The sequence below is a fragment of the Astatotilapia calliptera genome, chromosome 17 (genome assembly GCF_964374335.1).
Source record: "Astatotilapia calliptera chromosome 17, fAstCal68.1, whole genome shotgun sequence".
NCBI lineage: Eukaryota > Metazoa > Chordata > Actinopteri > Cichliformes > Cichlidae > Astatotilapia > Astatotilapia calliptera.
Window position 1 is genome coordinate 23,435,211 of NC_137438.1, and position 21,637 is coordinate 23,456,847.

At 39.4% G+C, this 21,637-nt stretch overlaps 3 protein-coding genes across 3 annotated transcripts in view; 1 reads left to right on the top strand and 2 right to left on the bottom strand.

Moving 5' to 3' along the window:
• creb3l2 (cAMP responsive element binding protein 3-like 2) overlaps window positions 1–1,946 on the bottom strand; it is a 34,602-nt gene extending 32,656 nt beyond the window's left edge. The window contains exon 1 of the mRNA XM_026146737.2: window positions 1,513–1,946. Coding sequence (XP_026002522.1) covers window positions 1,513–1,611 — 99 coding nt within the window. The 5' untranslated portion in view covers window positions 1,612–1,946. The remainder of the gene's footprint in view (window positions 1–1,512) is intronic.
• Window positions 1,947–3,801: 1,855 nt separating this feature from the next.
• Window positions 3,802–10,962, bottom strand: ssbp1 (single-stranded DNA binding protein 1). The gene is made up of 7 exons (XM_026148085.2): window positions 10,848–10,962; window positions 8,934–9,009; window positions 8,680–8,737; window positions 8,319–8,459; window positions 6,536–6,623; window positions 5,669–5,757; window positions 3,802–5,362 (listed from the first exon to the last, which is right to left on the bottom strand). The coding sequence occupies exons 2-7, from the start codon at window positions 8,955–8,957 to the stop codon at window positions 5,319–5,321; spliced, it is 444 nt and encodes a 147-aa protein (XP_026003870.1). The 5' UTR covers window positions 8,958–9,009; window positions 10,848–10,962; the 3' UTR covers window positions 3,802–5,318.
• Window positions 10,963–11,912: 950 nt separating this feature from the next.
• lamb1b (laminin, beta 1b) overlaps window positions 11,913–21,637 on the top strand; it is a 31,389-nt gene continuing 21,664 nt past the window's right edge. Inside the window, exons 1-6 of the mRNA XM_026147046.2 lie at window positions 11,913–12,048; window positions 12,400–12,575; window positions 17,023–17,155; window positions 18,920–18,993; window positions 19,881–20,069; window positions 20,159–20,222. Coding sequence (XP_026002831.2) covers window positions 12,015–12,048; window positions 12,400–12,575; window positions 17,023–17,155; window positions 18,920–18,993; window positions 19,881–20,069; window positions 20,159–20,222 — 670 coding nt within the window. The 5' untranslated portion in view covers window positions 11,913–12,014. The remainder of the gene's footprint in view (window positions 12,049–12,399; window positions 12,576–17,022; window positions 17,156–18,919; window positions 18,994–19,880; window positions 20,070–20,158; window positions 20,223–21,637) is intronic.

A 21,637-nucleotide genomic window follows, 5' to 3' on the forward strand; every position in this document is an offset into this window, starting at 1 on the left:
GGGGGGAGGGGGCGGGCAAGGCAGCATGATGCAAATGATTAAATTACAGATTTGTAACGTGGCTTAAAGCTGGGGGGGAAAGGGCTCAGAGAAGTTAATATTAAGTCAATGCAATGTCCTTAGAAAGGATGGAAACAAAAGTCAGGCTCATTAGGCGCCTGTGGTGTCTGATTCCCGTCCTGTAAGTGAGCTGGATTTCTCCCTGCAAATGCCGACGCTCCCCCTTCCTTCTCCACACACACAAATATGCAGATTTGACACACAAACACCTCTCAGTCTCGCTTTCTCCATCTCACTCGCTCGCCTCTTGGCCCACAGTGTTCCCCGAGAAGTCACACAGCTGGGAGACACCCTTCAAGTTACATAACTGCAGGCCTCATCTTACTGAGGCCAGACGCAGCACTCATGTTTCTCTCTTTTTTCTACTTTAGTCTGCTGCTCTTTTCTCTGCACTGCAACGCCATTGTTTGTGACTAACACCTTCTGTGGGCACATAAAAGCAGAAGCTTGTGTTTATGCAAATAACGTGGTAGAACTGAAGCCGATATAATGTTGACTGCGCGTGAATAAATTCTTTAAATATCCCCACTTTGCATGGATGTCTTTTATAAATAAAATACCTGACCAATATAATAACAGCAGCTATAACGAGTTCATGGTCCGACTCCAGGTTTTATCATCTACGGGACATGAAGCAGCAGCTCACTTTAACACACTTTATAAATATTTAAAGGATACTGTTAGGTAGAGAGCCAGCTCCAAAGAATCCAGCATTAGTAAAGCACTAAAACTAAAGTTATTACTCATTTAAATCTACTTGTTGCAGGGATGGTGGCTCGATGCTCGGAGTCTCCAGATGCTGAAGGATTCTTGAGAATAGCACTGGTAGCTCCAAAGCCACTGGTGTACGAGTGTGGTTGTCTGAATGAGAAAAGTACTAAAAATATCTGCGTGTGCATCTATACTAAAAAAAGAAATACTACATAAATGAGGACCTGGAAATATATCTATATTTTTAAAAGCAATTGCTTTGATTTGATTGGAAAAATAATGATTTTCAGGAAAGCAGCTTATAAATAAAACCGCCAGATACCTGTAATGAGGTCTAAATTATTCTCTGAAGTATGAAAGAGTAGAAGTACACAGTGTAAATATACTTGTGTAGAGTGCTTTAAATGTGTGTCTTAGTGAGTCATCTGAGTAAAACCTTGCAGACTGATTTGTTTGAAAAATGTAAAAATGAGTCAGAGGAGCATCCTGGACCCCAAGGCTCAACATCTGAATGGAGAGCAGGGTAACACACACACACACACACACACACACACACACACACACACACACACACACACACACACACACACACACACACACACACACACACATCCTCCCCCCTCCTCTCTACTAATACCTCATCTAAGTGAGATAAGGGTGATCATCCCCCGCTGAGCAGCTGCAGAGCCTATAACCAGACCCCTGATCGATCATTTACACCCCAGCTAATCGATCACTTACTGTGGTGCTGAGCACACAATCGATTTCTCCGGCCTCGGACAGCTCGCTGAGGTTCCTGTCCCAGTGAAGAAACGGCTCACTGCTGTCCAGGATCTCCATGATTTCCTCCACACAGACTCTCTGTGGCCTTGTTGTTTTTTCCCCTCCTCCTCCAGCAGCAGAAACACAGCGGGGCTCTGTTGCAGTGCAGACAGTCAGGCTGGAAACCTCAAACTCCACCGGAAAGTTCTCCACAACTTTTTGGAGTGAAGGCAAAGAAATAAAAACACAGTCGAAACACGTCCAGTCGGTTCAGATACAGAGAGATAAATGTGGGAGAGGGCTGAAGCAGACGCATTCAAGCTGAGAGCTGTTGTTGTTGTTGTTGTTTATCATCTCTCCTCTCTGGATCAGGGTCCACAGAGTGTTTCCACCAGGCTCCCCTTCCTTTTCTTACCTCCTCCTCTCAGACACAGGAATGTGTGGGAGGAGTCACAGACAGCGAGACGGAGGAAAAAAAACAAAAAACAAAACACAAAGCAAACTCAAGTCTTAATCTCAGCCTTTAGAACGACTGATAAAGAGCATCAAACATCACAACATATTAAAAACAGAACATGTAAAAGCTCCGTCATTAACTTTTGCCACTAGTTTGAAAATAGTCAGGTTAACTAAGCGGAGCTTCCGGTCTCTAATTTCAAAATAAAAACCCTAATAGTGATTGCAGAGCTTTTTTTCTGGTTGTTGGCAAAGACAAAATGTCAGTAATTTAACAACAACGACAGCAACAATATTGTTTTAATAATAATGATAATAATGATAATACATGCAAAGATATTAATTGCATACAAAAATATTTGCTTTTGTTAGTTGTGATGTAAAAAAAAAAATACTACTACTAGTACCATGTTGTAACAATAATAATAATAAATTAATAATAATAATAGTCAAGTTTAGACATTTGTATAATTATTATCTAAAGCTTATTTAGAGTTTCTTTAAAAAAAACAACAAACAAACCTATTATTATAGCATCAAAGCCTTTACATTTTATAATCAACTTATCCAGCCGCCACCACAACAACAAAAAAGGTTAAGTCTTCAGCTTAGATTTAAAGATTGCATGATTATCTTAGCAATTTTCTTACATTTAAATATAAAACTAACAACGTCAAATGGCTTTCGGGGTTTTGGAAAAACTTTAGTTAAATTCTGTTTCCCAAAAGTTGTTTCTGTTCATCAGGCCGCGGTGTTTTCAGTGGGAGAAACGTTCTCTCCTGAGAACGTTTTGGGGATTTACTTACCTGGATAATTGAGCATGCATCAAGAAATTCTTTGCACACATACATTTCATTGGAACATTTTCAAAGATTATATTTATGTATCTGAAACTACTGCTGCACAATTGTTGCTGTTACAATTGTGAAGGGTGTCTCCTCTAATCCAGTATATTTTTTTAAACATTGTACAAACTATTAACTCTGAATGTTTTTTATGTAGTGTGGTCATTCCAGCATGCAAATATTACACAATGTTTAGATGATTGTAAATTTAAACTTAAATTAATTTATCCCTAGGCTATCTCTTAAAAATGTAACAAAAATAAAATAAAAAATGTTTTAATTACAATATTAGAAATAATTAGAGTAGTGTGATTGTTTTGAAGATTGGTGCTGCTTGAGATCTAATGGTTAAGTATGACGCATATTTTTTTCTAACTTCTTGCATGAAAATGAATATTATAGTGTTTTTCTTATTAAAAGAAAAAATATCAATTGTATATTTCTAGTCCGTGAGTTATGAAGGAAAATGAAACTAAGCAAAGTTACAAACTAAAGTCAATCCTGTCTTTCAAAAAACCTTTTATTTTTTTAAATAACCCGAAGCTACTTCCGGTATCACTGTGGTTGATTGGACTTGAATCCACAGGGTTCTCCCGTAACTCAACCGCCCGCCCACATTCGTCCGCCTGACCAATCACATCTCTTCTGTATTTAAAGCTCCTCAGAGCCTTTCAATGACAACCTGCGCAGCCAATCAGGAACTTCAAAAACTCGTGCGACCAATTACTTTAGGCCAAGAATACCTTCTCGTTTTAATCCCACCCCGGCTGCTACTGAAACAGCCAATCACATTATTCTGGTTAAAACAAAAACACGGGTTTAAAGAGTTCATTTTAAAACAATATTTGAAAAAAATATATACCTTAACTATAAAAATTACATTTTCAGCTTATTTCAAACGTTTTCTCTCTCATTTTGTTTTGTATATTTACCCAATATAAAGTAAATTTTAAGTGCATTTAATAAATATTTTAAACAAATGTTGTTTATTGTATCTTTAGGAACATATATGTATTAAAACAAACAAACAAACGTCTAGTATGTCCTTTCTGAACAGTTCAGTCACCGTGCAGGAAGGAAATGAAGATAAACAGATAAGTGCAACTGACAAAAGAGTGACAGAGCAGAAAACAAGAGTAAATGTAACTGATAATATTTGTCAAATTCCCCACATAGTAATGTGGTTATAGCTATAGATGACTCATGCAGTTAATAATGAAAACAGCAGAAATTAAAACCAGTCTTAAGGAGTCGAAATTTGCGAGACATGTGAACCTTGACCTCCAGTGAAACTGCTTTTCACTGGAGCAGAGCTGGAAGAAAAATGCTGAAAATACTTTAATTTTTTCTTTAAAGGAAGAAAAAAAAAGGTAACATGGGGTCAAATGGGACAAAACTGCTACCACATCAGAGATGTATCTTATTTTGCAGAAGCGTCCACTCCTGAGGCTGATCATGTAGCAAGACAAAAATGTGCAAACTGCACGCAGATTGCAACACTTGAGATGACTTTGCTTCCAACACAGCAGCTTTCTGCTTGAGGAAGAGACAGGAAGCAGTTTAATTAAACTCAGAGAAAAAAAGACCTCCCTTTGAAGCCGTTTAGTTTCAGAGACAGGCACAGAGATTCGATTACCTGCCATACATCTGATTTTAAGACCATCTGCAACACATCAACATTTCACGCGCATGGAGAAACAAACCTGTTTTGTGGTGATGCATTTTACACATAATCCAGTGACTTTCTGAAAGCTTTACTGCATTTAAGAAGCAGGAGATCACGTTAGGCCATACAAGACGACCTAACCTGTGAGCTAACCTCGGCAGCAGCTACTTGAAATGAAGATTATTGCTGCATCTTTCCTAGAAAACTCAACGATTTCAAGCATAAAGCGTGACGGAGATGCGATGAGGGAAAATAACTTGCAGGCAGAATTTAATTTAAATTTCGAAACAGGTTTGTGGGCGTCCCTGTGAAACTGGCTCACAGGGTAAATTTGTCTTACTCACCATGAAACAACTTCAGCTTATAAAGACAGTATGTCTTTACTGGCACAAGGAAACAAAATCTATAACATTACAAGTCACAGTAAGTGAGAGCAGAGTGAGAGCTGCTCTTAACAGAGCTACAACTTTTCAAAGAGTCCCCAAACTCAGAGTTATGATTCAGGAGAAGCGTTTAGAACACTTGGATGGATTAAACAACATTAAAGTTATCTGTAACGTCTAAGTCATAATCAGTAGGTGTACATTTACTACAGCTGAGCTCTTTCTGCTCCTCCTGAAGCCTCAAAGACTTCATGTGCACCAGCAGGTGGTGCCGCAGCCAAAGATGATCATAGCTTATCCTGTCCGTCCTCCCGGCTTCTTGTGAAAACAGTTCCTTTACTTCACATCCTTGAGTCTTATTTTGGTATAAAGAAGAAAATACAAAAAGAAGTCGCCTTGGTGTTTGGTGGAGACGAAGATGGAGAGGAAGGTCCTTCAGGTTCTGTCTCGCACGTTATCGCTCAGGAAAATGATGTTGTCTGCAGAGAATCAAAAAGAATCAGAGAGGAGAACATCGGGGTGACATGTTGACAGAGTAGATGTGAGTCACTGGATTTAGGCTTCAGCTGGAAATCTACGCTTTAACAAACAAACAAAAAAACCCTGAATCCTGTGCAAAAGTCCCAGCATTTTATGTCTTTCTATTGGCTGCTACTGCATATGAAACACAGAGACACCACCACACAGTAAAAAACAAGTAATAAATGCCGGCAGTGCCGACGCAAAGAGTATCCGGCAAAGTCTAAATCAGGCCCGAGTGTGTTTGTGTGGGTGTTTGACCTGACCTGCGATGATGGTGGTGGCCTGACGTCTGACTTGGTTCTTGTCCACGTATTCGCCGTAGTCCAGCTTCCCCTCTACTAGAATCCTCGACCTGAAAATGACAATGGTTCATTCGCACAATGTTCTTTTATTCTGAAACTCCTAATGTGATGAAGAGATTCTGGAGCTTTAAAAGACCATAAAAGCATATTTTTATATCTGAAAACAGAAGTCGTAGGAGTCACTGAGTAACTACTTCTTACTCAAAATACCAAAGACCCCCCCCCCCACCGAGGAGTGTTTTTACTCTGCAATACTAATAAAATGCTGCATGTCTTTATAAGGTAAAGAAGCACTACAAGTGATTTTACATCAGGTTGTGTTTACTTGTCACGCAGGCTGTGAGAACAACCTGTTCCTGCCTGGCAGCTCCAACGTCAGCATCTTTGACTTGATATAGCCCCTCTCCCTCCTCTGCACATGTCCAAACCATCTAAGCCTCGCCTCCATCTCTAACTCTGTCACAAAGGTGGATGCTGATTCTTACAGTAACTACTGCAAGCTCTAAATCTACAATGCCAGACAAGTCACTGGGAGTGGGTATTCTTCATATGGCCATCTCACATAATTCCCACTCACATACCGGTCAAACCTTCTGTTTATGAGGGGCAGCCAATCAGAAGAAAGCCAACTCATGTCTGACAGTGGATAAACACAGATAGGATTACTCTGATTACTCTGTGATTGGCTTGGGTTTGGGAACATTTAGAGAGCTGGTAAAAATAGTCATGCAGCTTTATTCCCCCTTTCCCATCCACAGCAGAGCAGTAAATCTACACATGTATTCACAGCTAAGTCTTCTGCCTGTACAGGAAACATGCAGGTCCTACCCTTTTTTGACGTACTGGTACGCCACGTCTCTCAGACCAGGTTTGAATATAGACACACGATGCCACGTCGTCTTCTGGCTGATGTCACCTGGAATTAGAAAACAGCAGCAGGCGAATCAGATTAATTGGTATTCAGACTCTCCAAAGAAACAAGAGCGCTTGAAATACCTTTAAAAACCGAGCTAAGCCCAAGAGAACATGAGAAAAACAGTCAATCCTCTTATTTGGAGTGTTATTCATTCTAATATTTAAACACTTTAAAGGCTGCCTGCACAGCTTTTCTATCACAGTGAGCTATGAAACGTGTCTCATCAGTTGTATTTATGATTTCTAATGACGATCATGAATGAACCATAAAGGCTGGAGTGTCTGATGATGACTGAGCCCAGTGCAGAGGCACATGAAGAGCAGCTGTCTAGACTCAAAACCTTGAAATCCAGCAGTAGTAATGAATAACAATCTGTTAACGTTCGCCGACGCCCTCTAGTGGCAAATGCAAGCAGTTGCATCCAACTTTGACTGATAAAACAGTGATGTCACAACAACATGAATATCCCACCTTCAATAGAAGCTCCAGTTAATCGTTTATTTTGTTAAAGTCTATTAGTTTCCTAAATAATTTCTTCCTTCTTGTTACCGAAACATCATCCAGATAGTTTATTATATCTCCTTTATTTGCACCCTCTCATCAGCTCACTCAGCTTTATCAGTGCATTTTTAACATATATTTATTTTAGCATTTAAACCTTTTCAAAGAACACTTGACCTTTTATTTCACTCTAGCTTCAAAATTTAAGCTAGAATGCAGAGAATGCGTCTGCTACTCAGTGACTAACACAGAAACACCGACACTGAAATGCTCGTGTTTAATTCAGGGACGCAGGCAAAGAAAAATGAGACCTTGAAGTGCAAACAGCCCTCACCCTGCAGAAAATGCATGATATGAAAAACATCTAGCAGCAAAAACAGCAGATAATATCAGTTCACGTTGATCTGCAGATACGGATCAAAATCATGCAGTGCAGTACGTAAATATGACTGAGCAACAGCAAAATGAAACAAAGCTGACCAAATCATCACAAACCCTGTTGAATGTTGGTGCTTTCAATGTGTAAAACCAGACTGAACCAAATCAGAATAAAAAGAGGGGTGTTGGTTACTTTAGTAAATCTGAGCTGAAAGATCAAGCTGAGAAATGTCACATTTCAGAGGAGGACGTTTCAGTTTATTCACAATTAAAATACGATAATATATAAAATTGTTATGTTTGTAAAACGGGACTCCCCTTAAGCTAACCACAGCTTATAAGTACAGACTCAAACAACAAGCAATATGCACCAAATGCATATGTACTAACCTAAATCACTACACTATCCCAAAGATCCTAACATACAAACAGCACTAATCCAACACATCAACATCAAAGATGTCAAAGTCATATTACAATGTGGGACACACACAGCCCACTTTGATCTTAAGTGAAAATGCCCTTCTCTCTCAAATTTAACTATTTAATCCATGAGATATATCAATATAAGATAAATAGGTCAGTGTCAACAGTATGTTCTAGTTTTTCTACATGATAAATAAATGCTGCTGTAGTAACCGCCCTGGTTCACATTTCCTTAAGATGTGCAGTGGGTCTGATTGGAGTCTTTCTTGGGCCAATTCTGGCCTTAATTCTTTACACATGAGAATAATAGTATGAACATCAGTTGGAGGTGTATTGTAAGTTTTTAGTAGATCTTTTGTTGGGTCTAAAGACTACATTATACACTCCTACCTGGTGAGCTCATTTCTCCCTCTCCAGAGCGCCACATCTCATTGGTCGCTAATGAGAAGATGGTAACCGGGTTTCGGCCCTCCACCTGTCTCATCACCGGGTCTTGGCCGACCCGACCTAACAGCTGCACCCGGTTTATCGCTGAAACAGATACAGACAGCATATTTATTACAGTTAGCCCAGCGTTTATGAAAATCCCCTTTGAATTAATGTGTAATAACTAGACGCAGTCCCGGTCCTCCATGATGAGAAAACACTGCAGCGACCTGATGTTCTGATCTCAACCCATCTGAACATCTGTAAAAAGATTCGAAACCCCTCAAAGCAGAGAGAAGAGAAGCTGGAGAAGAAATTCACTTACATCTCTCCAGGATGAGGCTGGCGTCTGTACTCCTGTACCTCACCGCCTGCCGGATGATCTGAGAAGGAACAGCCAAATAGTTAAAATACTTCAAAATGTTGGCAACAAGATTTTTCTTTTAAATATATATTTACAATTTCTACTTTTTTCCCCATTCCATCTGTTATTAATTACAATACCTACAAATCATAAATCTAATACTGATTTTATCTGGTACGGTTTATATAGTCCAGCGCCGACCATTTCCTCCTCACCTGTGCTGATGCACTTCTAAGCATCTTTCTTCTGACTGAAGACAAACACAGCAGCTGAGACTGATACAGTGCAGATCTGAAAAACACAATAGAAATAATGTGTGGGCTGCAAATATCTTCCTTAAGCTTGAAAGAAAAAAAAGATTATAGTTAACATAAATATGTTATCATTGCACTAAAATATCTCCCAAAGTAGCATTTCCTTCCATCCATCCATCCATCTTCTGCTGCTTATTCATGTCTGGGTCGTGAGGGCAGCGATCTAAGCAGAAGCTCAGACATTCCTCTTCATTTCTTCTAGTGCGACACTGAGGCGTTCCCAAAGCAGCCAACTGGACCACCTGGACTTGTCCGAAACACCTCAGCTGGTTCATCTTGATGTGGAGGAGCAACAGCTCTACTCTGAGCCCACAAACCTTCAGACGAAGCTCATTTCATCCATTTGTACATCTAACTTCCGCTTTCAGTCCTCAGCTGGTGAAAGCAGGAATGCTGACTGACTCGTTCACGAGTGAGAGAAACTATTTTAATCAGCAACAACAAACAGGATGTTTAAATGTGGCTGACTACATGCTATCTGTTTAGTTTTATTTTCATGCATTCTCTTTAACTGTAAAGTGTATTTTGGAACTTCATATGGAGCTGAAGAAGAGTTTCCAATTAAGAAGTGTGTTTAAATCACAACTCCAAGCTTACTCATTGCAGCTGCACATTTAAAACATATTATACACCGAAGTCACGGCAATATGTGAATATGAGAAAAACTACTGTGTTTCTCCAATTTTCTCTGGCTCAATGGACGTGTTTATTGAGACTCTGGAAGTCTACAAGACTGTGAGTCATAACTAAAAAGACTAAAACTAATACTGATACTAAAAAACTAAACATTTTTAAACATTAAAAGCTAAAATGAAGTGAGAAAATCAGCTCTAGTAACCAGCAAAATAAACAGAATTAAAAACAAAAAGCCAAAAGGAAATAAAAATGAGAAATAATTAGAAAACAAAAAACTATAATACCTCTGAAGTGAGCCAGACCAGTGAAACTGTGAAAAACCTGTAAGGTTAGCAACAACTAAAAAAGTCCTGGTAGTTCCAGACTGTCCTGTAATTGTAGAACATAAATGTTTTTGTTACCTCATATTGTCTGTTTATTTATTTTTTTTATTAACACTGTGTACTCGGTATATTACACAAATACAGTTTGTAGCTTTCACTTAATTACTTTAATGTAGTACCACTGGCCATGACATAAGTCTTTAAAAGTAGAAAAACAGCTAAACTTACATACAGTTAATAGTCTAAAATGTTTAGCCGGATTGTGTTTTCCGGGCCGATTTTAGACACCATGCTTTATGTTTTACACCTTTGCTTTGTAGTAACTGCTCAACGTGACCTGGTGCATTTCAAGATAGCTATAGGGTTGCTTTTACAAGGCTCGAAGTCAAAAATGTCAAAAAACAAAAAAATAAAATAAAAAAGATCTACTCAGAAGCAAACTGCTATTACTTTATTTTGAAGAAACAAATACATAAGTAATTTTTATAACAACCCACATCTCTTCAATGCTAGTTTGTTAATAATGCTAGTTTGTTTCGGTGATTTAGAAAGAGTTTTACTAGTAAGTTCATATTTTATATGCAATAAAGAGAGTTCAGAGTTAAGCTAGCAGAGAAATTAGCCCAGTTTATGTAGCACCGACCACCAGAGTCAGAGCTCCGGGTTCTCAGAGGAGCATCGAGGCTTGAGAGCTCTCCCGCCATAGGATGCAGACTCGAAACAAACCCCCAGTAATCAACGATTTTCTCCCCAAGCGCGGATTTACAGCGGGGAGCACCTGGAGACGAACCCGTGTCACAAAACTGTACAAAAATGAGCTCCTCAGTGGCCACTAAAGAGCCGCTTATAAACTTACCAGGTGCAACACTTCACAAGAATCTTCTGTAACCTCACGCTACTTCCGGTCCGTCTCCAACAAGAGTCCGACGTTCCACGTGTCGTTAAAGCGCTATTCCGCTTTAAGGGCCTTTATTTTTCGGCTGCTCCCTGTAGGGGTTACCACTGCCTCCATCTCACTCGCTCTCCTTTCTGAATCTTCCTCTTTTCCTCTTCATCTTCATCCTTTGTCCCTATTCATGTTGGTCGCTCCCTATAAAAAATGTTATCCAGAAAAGAATTACTAACAATTCAAACACAAATTACCTTTTACAAACATATAGTGACAAATATTCATCTTATTGAGCTCTGGGTTATGGAAGCTTGTTTCCACCTCTGAAAAAATATTAACTTAGAGTTAAACTATGTGTTTATGCCATAGTTCTAAATACAATGATCTATTTTGTGATATTTTAGTCTTTAAGTAGATATACATACTGCTTTTTATTCCTCTTGGTTCTCGAAACCTGTAAGCTGGGGGTAGAGTGAGTCAAAAACAAAACACGGTGAATCTAGCTCCCCTGCAGTGTAGCAGTATATAAACCAGAATTATCCCAGCTGATTTCCATATTTGCATTAATAATAATTCAACATAAATAGGAGATGATCCTGATAAAGGCCAGTCTGCAAATATACCATTCTGGTATGTTTTTAAACTTAAGTAGTTGTTTTTGGTCTTGTGATGCTCACATGATGCTTTATTTTTACCCCAAACATTGAATATTCCCACTGACACTGAATTTATTTAAAAATTAGTTTTGAAATGGTCAGGGATCGAGTTGATAAAGTACAAGGAAATTTAGAAATAAGCTTTAAAGATTCAAACAATAGTTCTGGCACATAAAGAGGACAATTAAACAGAATTAAATCGAGCTTTTATAATGAAGTAATAAACTATGAGCAGGAAACTGCGAATATTAACGTGTAGAAAACGAATTCTTTAGGCCTTCCAGCAGAGGGTGTGCTCGTTTTCCAGATCTCTCGGTGGCGCGCTGCTGACAGCGGGGTGGAGTTGTTGTTTGGTGGGATGCGAACTTTCTACAAGACAACACCCTCGCCTCTGACTTCACACTTCACACACGCACATTAGCACACACTCTCTGCGGTAGGACCATCACGATAAGCTGTCAGTGCACGGGTCCGGGCCATGTTGCTCATAATCCACCTTTTAACCACTTTGGGTGAGTTGAAGTTTTAATTTGAACAACTTTATTTGGCTAAAATTAATCTGCTGGGACATGTTCGCTCCCATCACATGTAATGAGAGGCATCTGTAAACGATTATCCACCGTTTTCCTGTTCCAAAACAAATGCTGGAGGAGAGTTTAAGAGCTAAATAAAACTTTCAGTAGAGCACTTTCCCACAGCTGCGCACTTAATTCTCATCTGAAGAGTAAATTCATGTGATTCTAATTGAAATAAACTGACCGCAAGCCTGCTCTGTTTCTGGCTTTTATCATTAAAACCAAAAGAAGAACGAGGCCAATGCTTTGTGCTGACATCTCACTGACACCAGTCTCTCCTCCCTGCAGCCCTGTGGGCTCCTGTCAGGGCACAGCAGGTTCCGCAGTTCCCAGATATTTGCACCGAGGGCAGCTGCTACCCAGCCACAGGTGACCTGCTGATCGGCAGGGCGCACAAACTCACCGCCTCCTCCACCTGCGGACTGAATGAGGCCGAGAGCTTTTGCATCGTGGGACACCTGGAGGTAAGAAAGGATCTTTTTTAGAGCACAGGTAGCAGAGAAGGCTCAATTGAAGGCTTCCTGCACGTGTTTTGTGTTTAATATCTGCTTTACAAAGTGCCAAAAGAAGATAGCCTTTTATATAGACTTTTTTAAGCCTCACTTGACCACTCTGTTTTTATAATTAAATGAGCCTTTGTTTTTTCTAATGGCTCATTTTCTTTTTCCTATATTCATGACTAATATTCCTTTGCTTTTTTGTTTTATTCTGTTTTTCTCCATTATCTACAGTTACAAAAATAAGAAAAGAAAAGAAAAAACAACCCACAGAACAAAATATTGGGGCAATGATAAATATTTTCTGATATCAGTAAGGAAATAGGGTTATCTCTAATCTTTACATAAAGTCAATTTATTCCGATTTTGGTCAAAGATACTTGCCTTAAACTTTAGATGATAACTCCAGAGTGTTTTAATGTCATTAATTATGATATTAAATACTTTTATTCAGAAGAATATAGGGTTAGCGTCAGGGCTTATGCAGCAGTAAAGCTAAGCTAACGAGTAAGAGCTGTGACAGCTACAGCAGCAGAAAATCTAACAACAGGAAACTGAGGCTACAGTTCACACAGGCTGACCAAAACTGGACAACAGAAGATGATGAGCTCTGATGAGTCTCAATTTCTGCTGCATTGTTTGGATGGCAGGCTTGTTGATGGCAACAACATGAGCACATGAATCCATCCTGCCTTATATCAGCAGCTCAGGCGGGTGGTGTTTGTGCTGGAAAGCTGTGGGGGATATTTTCTTGGCACACTTTTGCTCCTTTAGTGGACAGGTGGATTACTGCATTTTAACTACTGTACATCTGTTTATTGGATCATAATTACAGATTCATATGCACGCAAAAATATACATAGTAAGGTTTAAAAAGGTACTACGCTTCATCTCACCACTTGTGAATACCTGTCCTCGAGTGTTCTCTCATCCAGTGGTTAGACTCGAGTAGTTTTTCTTTCTCTTTGATTTGAAACCACGGTTTGTAAAAACAAAGCGTAAACTCAAAGCTGTGGTTGCCTGCAGAGCAGATTTTTCCCATTGGGATGATTCTGAATATAATCAGAAAGAAAATATATTGACTGTAATTATATGTGACAGTTCATATATGTCATACGTCATTTAAATGCAACATTTAAAGGATGTCAGTAGAAAAAGCAAACATCACTGATATATAAGAGTGGCATTCACAACATGAGCAGTTTCCTTACAGCACAACACTCATGAACTCAGGCCCACAGTTCAACCATGTGAAGCAATTCTAAGTCTCAGTGGACTTCGTGAACCGTCTCTGTAAACAGAGTTGTGGAAAGAGACGTTTAGCCAACCAAATTATTTCATCTTGGTGTTTCCTGCCACTACAGTATTTCTGTAACAGATGGCTCAAAGGCCTGCTGGATTATTGGATTTCTGTAGCTGACATCAATTTTCAGAGCTTTATTTCTGAAATTTTGAATATTTCTAGCTTCACATTTTTCTAGATGCTGCTAGGGAAGCTTTGCATTATTGATAGTCTATTTATTATTTGTGTTTTACTTATACCTTGGCCTCAGTGTAGCTCCTCTGACTGAAATAGCTGGAAAGCTTGCCTCCACCAGTGTGTGAATGTGAGAGTGAATGAATAGTGGAATTGTAAAGCGCTTTGAGGGTCTCGAAAAGCGCTATATAAATGCAATCCATTATCATTAAAGCTGTTTTAGCTTCTCATAAACATAAGGTTTTAACAGCTAGTGGGTCGGTCTTCTAGGCTCACAGCTAGATCTGTGTGCCTAGAAGACCATATTAGGCACAGGCACACAGAATGGCATCATACAGAGCCAAAAGCAGAAAAAAACTGCCAGAAACAGAGCGTCTGAAGATTGAGGTTTTGTCTTGGTTACACACAGATCTCACTATTTGAAACTCTGGCCATGCTTAATTCACCAATGTAACAGTACATATATATATATATATATATATATATATATATATATATATATATATATATATATATAGATATAGATATAGATATAGATATATAGATATAGATATAGATATATAGATATAGATATATATATATATAGATATATATATATATAACCGGAAAAATATTAAAGGTTCACTTTAACTTTGTAGAATTGTATTTGAAAAACTGACCATACTAACACAGGGAGTTTTACATTTTAAATGATTTCACCCTAAATAAAGTTGTTAAACACTTTACTTAAATATTTTTCTTTCCTTATTGCCTCCCTGGCCGGCGATCATTTCTGCATCATTGTCCAACATGAAACACAACTTTTAAATCACAGCACGCCACTTCCAAACACATTTGTGTGTCAGCTTAACTCACTTTAACAAGCTAATGCAGTTCTCCTGCTCCCCTCAAAAGCACTTTCATATCTTCACGACTTTGATAAATTTGATTAGATGATTACGTTTTTGAGAAGTCCCTCATAGCTGCAGACAAAGTCCCTGCAAATGGTAGAAAGTGGGTCAGGTGTAAATTGAAGATTTCTATGACTTATCGCTTTTGAATTCTGTCAACATACATTGTTGATATCAGTGGTTTTGAGACAGCGCAGCTACTGAATGAATGAAACCTTAGTAAATGTAGTGATGAAGAGGCCCTTCAGTGAATATAACCCATCTTACTCTAGCTACAATTTACAGATGAATCATTGCAGGCTATCATTAAGTGACTGTTTTGGAAAAGGGGCAGTTATGAGGTTATATTCACTGAATATGTGTGTGTGATGTTCAAAACCTGACTGTGCAATTGTGGGATACAGCGTCTTTATAAACTACTCTTCCAAAACAACATGGCCAAATTAAAATTAAACAAAAATCTTCTAGCTGCTTTTGTCAGAAGCAGTTTTTGACCATCAAAACTGGTTAGAAGTTTATTTTAAGCCTTGGTTTTAGGGTTCAATTTAGAATTAAGCTTAGCTTAGGGTCTGCTTAGTTTTGATGGTTAACTTGAGGGGTAACTTGGGATTGTGTAAATGTCCTCCCAAACAAGCATGTTTGCCCCTCACCCTAAGCACAGAGTGGCGCAAGCAACAGTTACTGTAGGTAATATTTCAGCATTAAATAAGAGAACGGGTGATCCAAATGACCTCAAACTTAGCATCACATCAAATTGTTACCCAAGCAACACACTTGCCAAGTTTGAAGCAGATCACGTGTACAGTTTTAGAGATAAGCGAAGAGCAAATAGACGTGGAGATTTCTCCAACTGTTCTCAAACATGTGATGGTGTTCAGCACACAGAAATTTTATTTTACTCTGTTTCTCTGATTATGATTGTGTGTGTGTGTGTGTGTGTGTGTGTGTGTGTGTGTGTGTGTGTGTGTGTGTGTGTGTGTGAGGATGCGCATGTATATAATGTCGAGTGGGAGTTCAGACATTCCCCTCCACAATAAAAGCGTTGTGCGCCTCACAAAGCCTTCCCTGTGTGGATGTGGGCCGGGGGCGACGAAGGGGATACTCTGTCTTTATCAAACAGCCTTTAGCGAGTCCTGTGTGTGAATGGTGTTTTTTATGAAAGCACAGGCTCGCTGTGAGGCCATCTGAGACTTCTGAGGATGAGCACAATCCTAAAATATGAGCTGCAGATGAAGTGGAGGGAAAGAAGTCTGACTCAAGCAGCTGGCTTTCTTTTCCTTTTTTCCTACTAAGTGGAGCCTCTTGTTCGGAATCTACTCCCATTTCAGCGCAGACATAGTTGGCTCAGAGCTTGGTGAAATTGAGAAACTCATTTTGTTTATTCACACGCGGAAATATTGTGACATTTAAGAGTGTGTGTGTGTGTGTGTGAACTGTAGTTTAGCTTGCGTACATGCCAAACCATCTGGCGTGCAGATCCCAGAGGCAGTGGAGGGGATTATTAAACAGACACGGCACAGAGAAGCGCAGCAGCAGTATCATATACACTGTACATCATTACTGACTTCATCTCTTCCAGCTCATCAGTTAAACCACTGCATGGCTAAAAGTATGTGGACACTTCAATCTTACCTCCATAGGGCATTGTTGAATAGTTCATTCTAAAACTGTGGATGCTTTTTGTAAAGTCTGCTCCCCTCTGTGGGAATATACAACACTCCCATTTAGGTACACTGTAAAACTAGCACTCACATTAAAACACTCACATCATAGCAGCTGGATTGCATTAAAAAACATATTTACTGTCGCATAAAATATAAAAACAGAAAAAACAGTTTTTTGTAAAATTACAAGATCTTGTGTATTTTAAGCTTGTTATCTACAATTAAAATTTGCCTAAACGTTTCACCCCATTTGAACCACGTTCTATGCAAGAAACAGTCCCTAAGAAAACTGTCCGATGTCCTTTAATGTTAATGAATCAGCTGCTATTTCTGGCACATCAAGAGTATGGCGAACTGACGCTTTCGCACTTCCTGTCCATCAGGAGACAAAATGTTTTGTGTGCGACTCCAGGGAGATGTACGACGAGGAGAGCAACGACATCAGCCACACCATCGAGAACGTGGTCACCACCTTCGCCCCAAACCGCCTCAAGACCTGGTGGCAGTCGGAGAACGGTGAGAGACACAAACGCACTAGAGAAAGAAGATGAGGGGTGTTTCCTGTTTACTTTGGAGGGAGAATAGCGTGTGAGCCCTCACAGAGGCCGATCTCATGAGTACTGAGCTCAGTAATGAGCAGACCGATCACAGAGCCTCTCATAGCAGCAGTCCTTATGGGTGGGGCTTACAGGTGCGCTGAGGAGAACAGGTGTGCGGGTAAGAAACAGATGTGTGTCAACACTTGACTTTAAAGTGGAAAAAATGAGAAGCGTGACGTGAGACAGGAGAGCTTTAAGAGGAGAGCTTTAAGAGCTCCACGGAGAGACATTACAGAGGTTTTCTCACCTGTAATCACCTGTTTCATTGTTATCCACTGGTACAGGGAGGAGCTTCACAGTGAAGCTTAAAACTACCAAATCCTTCCCAAATGTGAGGATTGTGGTTGTAATTTTTACGATTCCACTCATGATTTTCTTCCACTGACAAAATTACCAGCCAATCTTTTTATTTTGTACCATTTCGATGTAGACAAACCCAGATTCATTAATATGAGACTTTTCTATGAAACCTTATTAATATCACCCAGTTGTGCAAACGTTGTGCATCATTTAAACAAATTGTACTTATTTGGTATGTTTGGTTAATTTTATTGGTAATTGGTCAAACTGGTCAATTATTGCAGTTTGAAATAAAGTTTGGTGGATTTGAACAACTCAAGTTTTTGGGGTTACATGGGAAATGTATTCAGTGCACACAAAACGTCTTCCTGCACCTAAAGCTTTGTTTAAAGTTTGTGTGGATAAAATAAGTTCCCATAGAAGGAAGAAAGTAAGCACAGGTCAAATTTTGATGAATTTAACTCTGATATAATCTAAAATATACACATCGCATACAATAACATGAGAACAAACATATCGTATAATAAGTCATTAAAGTTTTCTATTTTATTTTCTTAAATTTTCTTAAATTTGACATTTTTGTTTGACTTTCTTTTGGTTTTATGAATTCATTTTGCTCTCATGACAGCTCTAGTTTTACCATGAAAGTTTTCTGTGACTTTTCTCAAGAGATGCTTGTGTGAAAACTGGCGAGCCAAGTTCAACATCACTTGTTTGACTCATTCCTCAGTCAGCAACTTACATCACTTCTGGAAGTCATGAATCCTAACCTGTGTCTCAACCACAGCAACAAACGTCTTCTCCAACATACACAAACATCAGTGCACCTGATACGCTGCAGTCAGGTTGTTTAAATATACCAACTTGTGTTTAGTTTGCTTTATTCCAAACAAGCTGGAGAACATTTATATGCAATTCTCCGTGAAATTAAGTCCATGAATCCGCATCGTAAAATCTTTAGCTGGATCCTTCATGGTGATCCCAGTGCAGCTGGTTCCCATGCAGTTGTTCCTGCAGAGCGGTGGGAATCTGTCAGAGGTGTGAGTCACGGCAGAGCGGCGGCCAGCAGTGCAGATGGTTCTCAAACAGCAGGAAGCTGCAGGAGCCACTTGGGATTTCCTAATTCCCCCACAGGAATCTTCCAAGTCCTCCGAGCTGCTGTTTTTAAATTCAAACTCTGCTTTGAATGTTTTTACATATAAAGTTTTGCATGCAAGTAAATTTATGATGTTACTGTTGGCTGAGTAACTGCAGCGTAAGAAAGCGAGCTGACTGTGTTAACTTTAACTGCGTAAAAGAGTCGAACGCATGTTAATGCGTGTGAAGAAATCAGTCTGCGAAAAACTTGAAATGTGTATTTCCTGTTTCCTGTCTGCTGCAGGTGTGGAGAACGTGATCATCCAGCTTGACCTGGAGGCGGAGTTTCATTTCACACACCTTATCATGACCTTCAAGGTGCCTGGTTTCCCTCACACACACACACACATCATACAACTGCTGCCATACCCAGGGCAGGCAGAAAAACACAGTGTTGAACAGCTGTGGTGGGGAAACACTGAAAATCAGTCTCCTGAGAACGGTGGGAAGAGGAGGAGGAGGAGGAAGAGGAGGGAGAGGGCAAGTAAAAGAATGCAGCTCGCCTCTCGTGGCTGCTCGGCTTTGATGGTGGCCAGCTGGAGCTGCCTCTCATCAACTCAGCAGCTCTACGTCAGAGTCCAAACACTCTCAGAGACACAATGCACATCCGGCCCATCCAAGACAGGAAAGATCAGCTAATTTAGTTTATTTTAGCTTATTATGTATAAATTATAATTTATTTAAACAGAGAACTATTACAGAAAATGTGCATGTAGGCTATATTTTATTAAAATATTGGTTAAATGCCACTATGGTGTCAAAATCTTACGAAAAAATATTCCAAATAATTTGAAATAAGGTGGGTATCTGTTTTTCACCGTCACATGCATCATATAAAAAAAGTTTTAGAGTGACGTTTTTATATTAAACATAAGGCACACAAACATGTCACTATAAATACCAGATTAAGTAAAGATGCTTAAAAAAACATGGAGATTAACACATCCTCTCTGTCCTCTGAAGAATCACTCTTACGTGTTAAATTGTTTTTATTTCAACCTTTTTATGTAATAAAAAAAACCCCAAACACTAGAAAAAATGTTCCCTTATTACGGCTTAATGTAGACGTCAGTAGATTTCCGCCCAGTCTTCAGGCAGAATATCATTTTATTTATTTTTCATATGTGAGTGATGCAGTGGCCATAAAAGAAACAGTCGTATCAGTTACAGTAATAAGATGCCTGTTGGTCTTTATCTGCCTGCAGACGTTTCGGCCGGCTGCCATGATGATCGAGCGCTCCATGGACAACGGAAAATCGTGGCAGGTTTATCGTTACTTTGCCTACGACTGCAATTCGACCTTCCCTGGCATTTTCACCGGGCCCATGGTCAGAGTGGACGACATCATCTGCGACTCCCGCTACTCTGATATCGAACCATCCACTGAGGGAGAGGCTAGTTTGTGTTTGCATTTTTTCCCTCTCTCTGAAAACAAACTTTTCCATATTTTTAGTTCTTACCTTTCCCCCCTCGTGTCTCTTAGGTGATTTTTCGAGTGCTGGACCCCGCGTTTGACATTGACGACCCCTACAGCACAAGGATACAGAGTGAGCTGCTTCTGGTTTTAGAAACTCAAACATTTACTTTTGTGACCCTTTAAGATAAAGCTTTCTCTTTTAAAATCTGAAATGGATTCATATGAGTAAATAGATGATTCATGCCAAGTTTGAGGGGAAAAAATCTAATCAATGCAGGTAATTTTACCATTCAGAAGGTAAAAAATCCTGGCAGAAACCAGGCTGTAAATATGCTTACACTGACATCATGACTATTGAGAGGTAAAGTGATCATCTCTTCATCACAGCACCTGTTAGCTGGTGGGATAAATTAGGGGCAAGTGAACATTTTTCCCTCAAAGTCGATGTTTTAGAAGCAGGAAATATGGGAAAGTGTAAGGATTTGAGCGAGTTTGACAAGTGATGGCTAGATGATTGTGTCACAGCATCTCTGACTAATAAAACTGGTTAATCCGAAATTACTTAATTGAATGCAGCCACTCTTTTATATCAAATTAGTACCAGATTACAGGAAACTTATATAAAACCAATATGAAACTGATGAAAGATTTAACCTGAGTGAGACTCTGAACGTACCACAGAAGGATACCAGAATGATTTCTTTTAGTCAGCAGTTGTTGAGCTACCTGTAGCAGATCTGCAGGCGTCAGAGATCAGACAGGACCAACACTGGAAAGAATTTCTCAGGTGGAAGCAACTTGGACTTTGTAACCTCACACACTGCCTCTGTTCCTTGATCGCACACACATGCAGTTGGCTCATGTTAAGTACATGGTAACCGCTGTGGGTGTGTAAGGAACTGCGGCGGTATCCTCACGCTCAGAAACTCTGAAATCAGTGAGAAGAAATAAAACCAAAATACTGACTCGTTCATGGACTCTGGTACAGTTTCAGCAGGTCCTCTATTAGTACTTTAAGCTGATGGAATCAGCATTTTCTTTTTAATTTAGTTCGAAAGTGAAATTTAAAAAAATATTACTGTTAATTTTGAGTAAAAGAAAAGTAGAAATGTGGAGATTAAAATTGTTTCGAGTCAAACAACTGCTGCGGTCTGGGACCATGTAGTTTGCATTTTCACTTTCTTCATGGCTGTGAAACTTGAGCATTTTATCTGTAAATCTTTCCGCCTCCGGTCTTATGGAGGGAAGGGAAAAAGTGGAAATATTTCTGTCCAACTTTCAGAATTGAGCATAACTTCAATTAAATAAATAAAGCACATGCAATTTGTCCCCTGAAACCTTGTGTTTAATGTCACAGTGATATAAACTGTGCTGTGTTGTCAAGGAGACTTGCGTGTGTATCAAGGGCTCAAAATGCCCTTGTGCGCTTAACACAGCAGGACATCACTGAGCCTTTATGGACAGGAATGAGACTCACAGTTTGAGACTTTAAGGGTTGTGATGAAGAATCTCTTCTGAGTATGTTGCAGGCAAGACAGGCAGCAT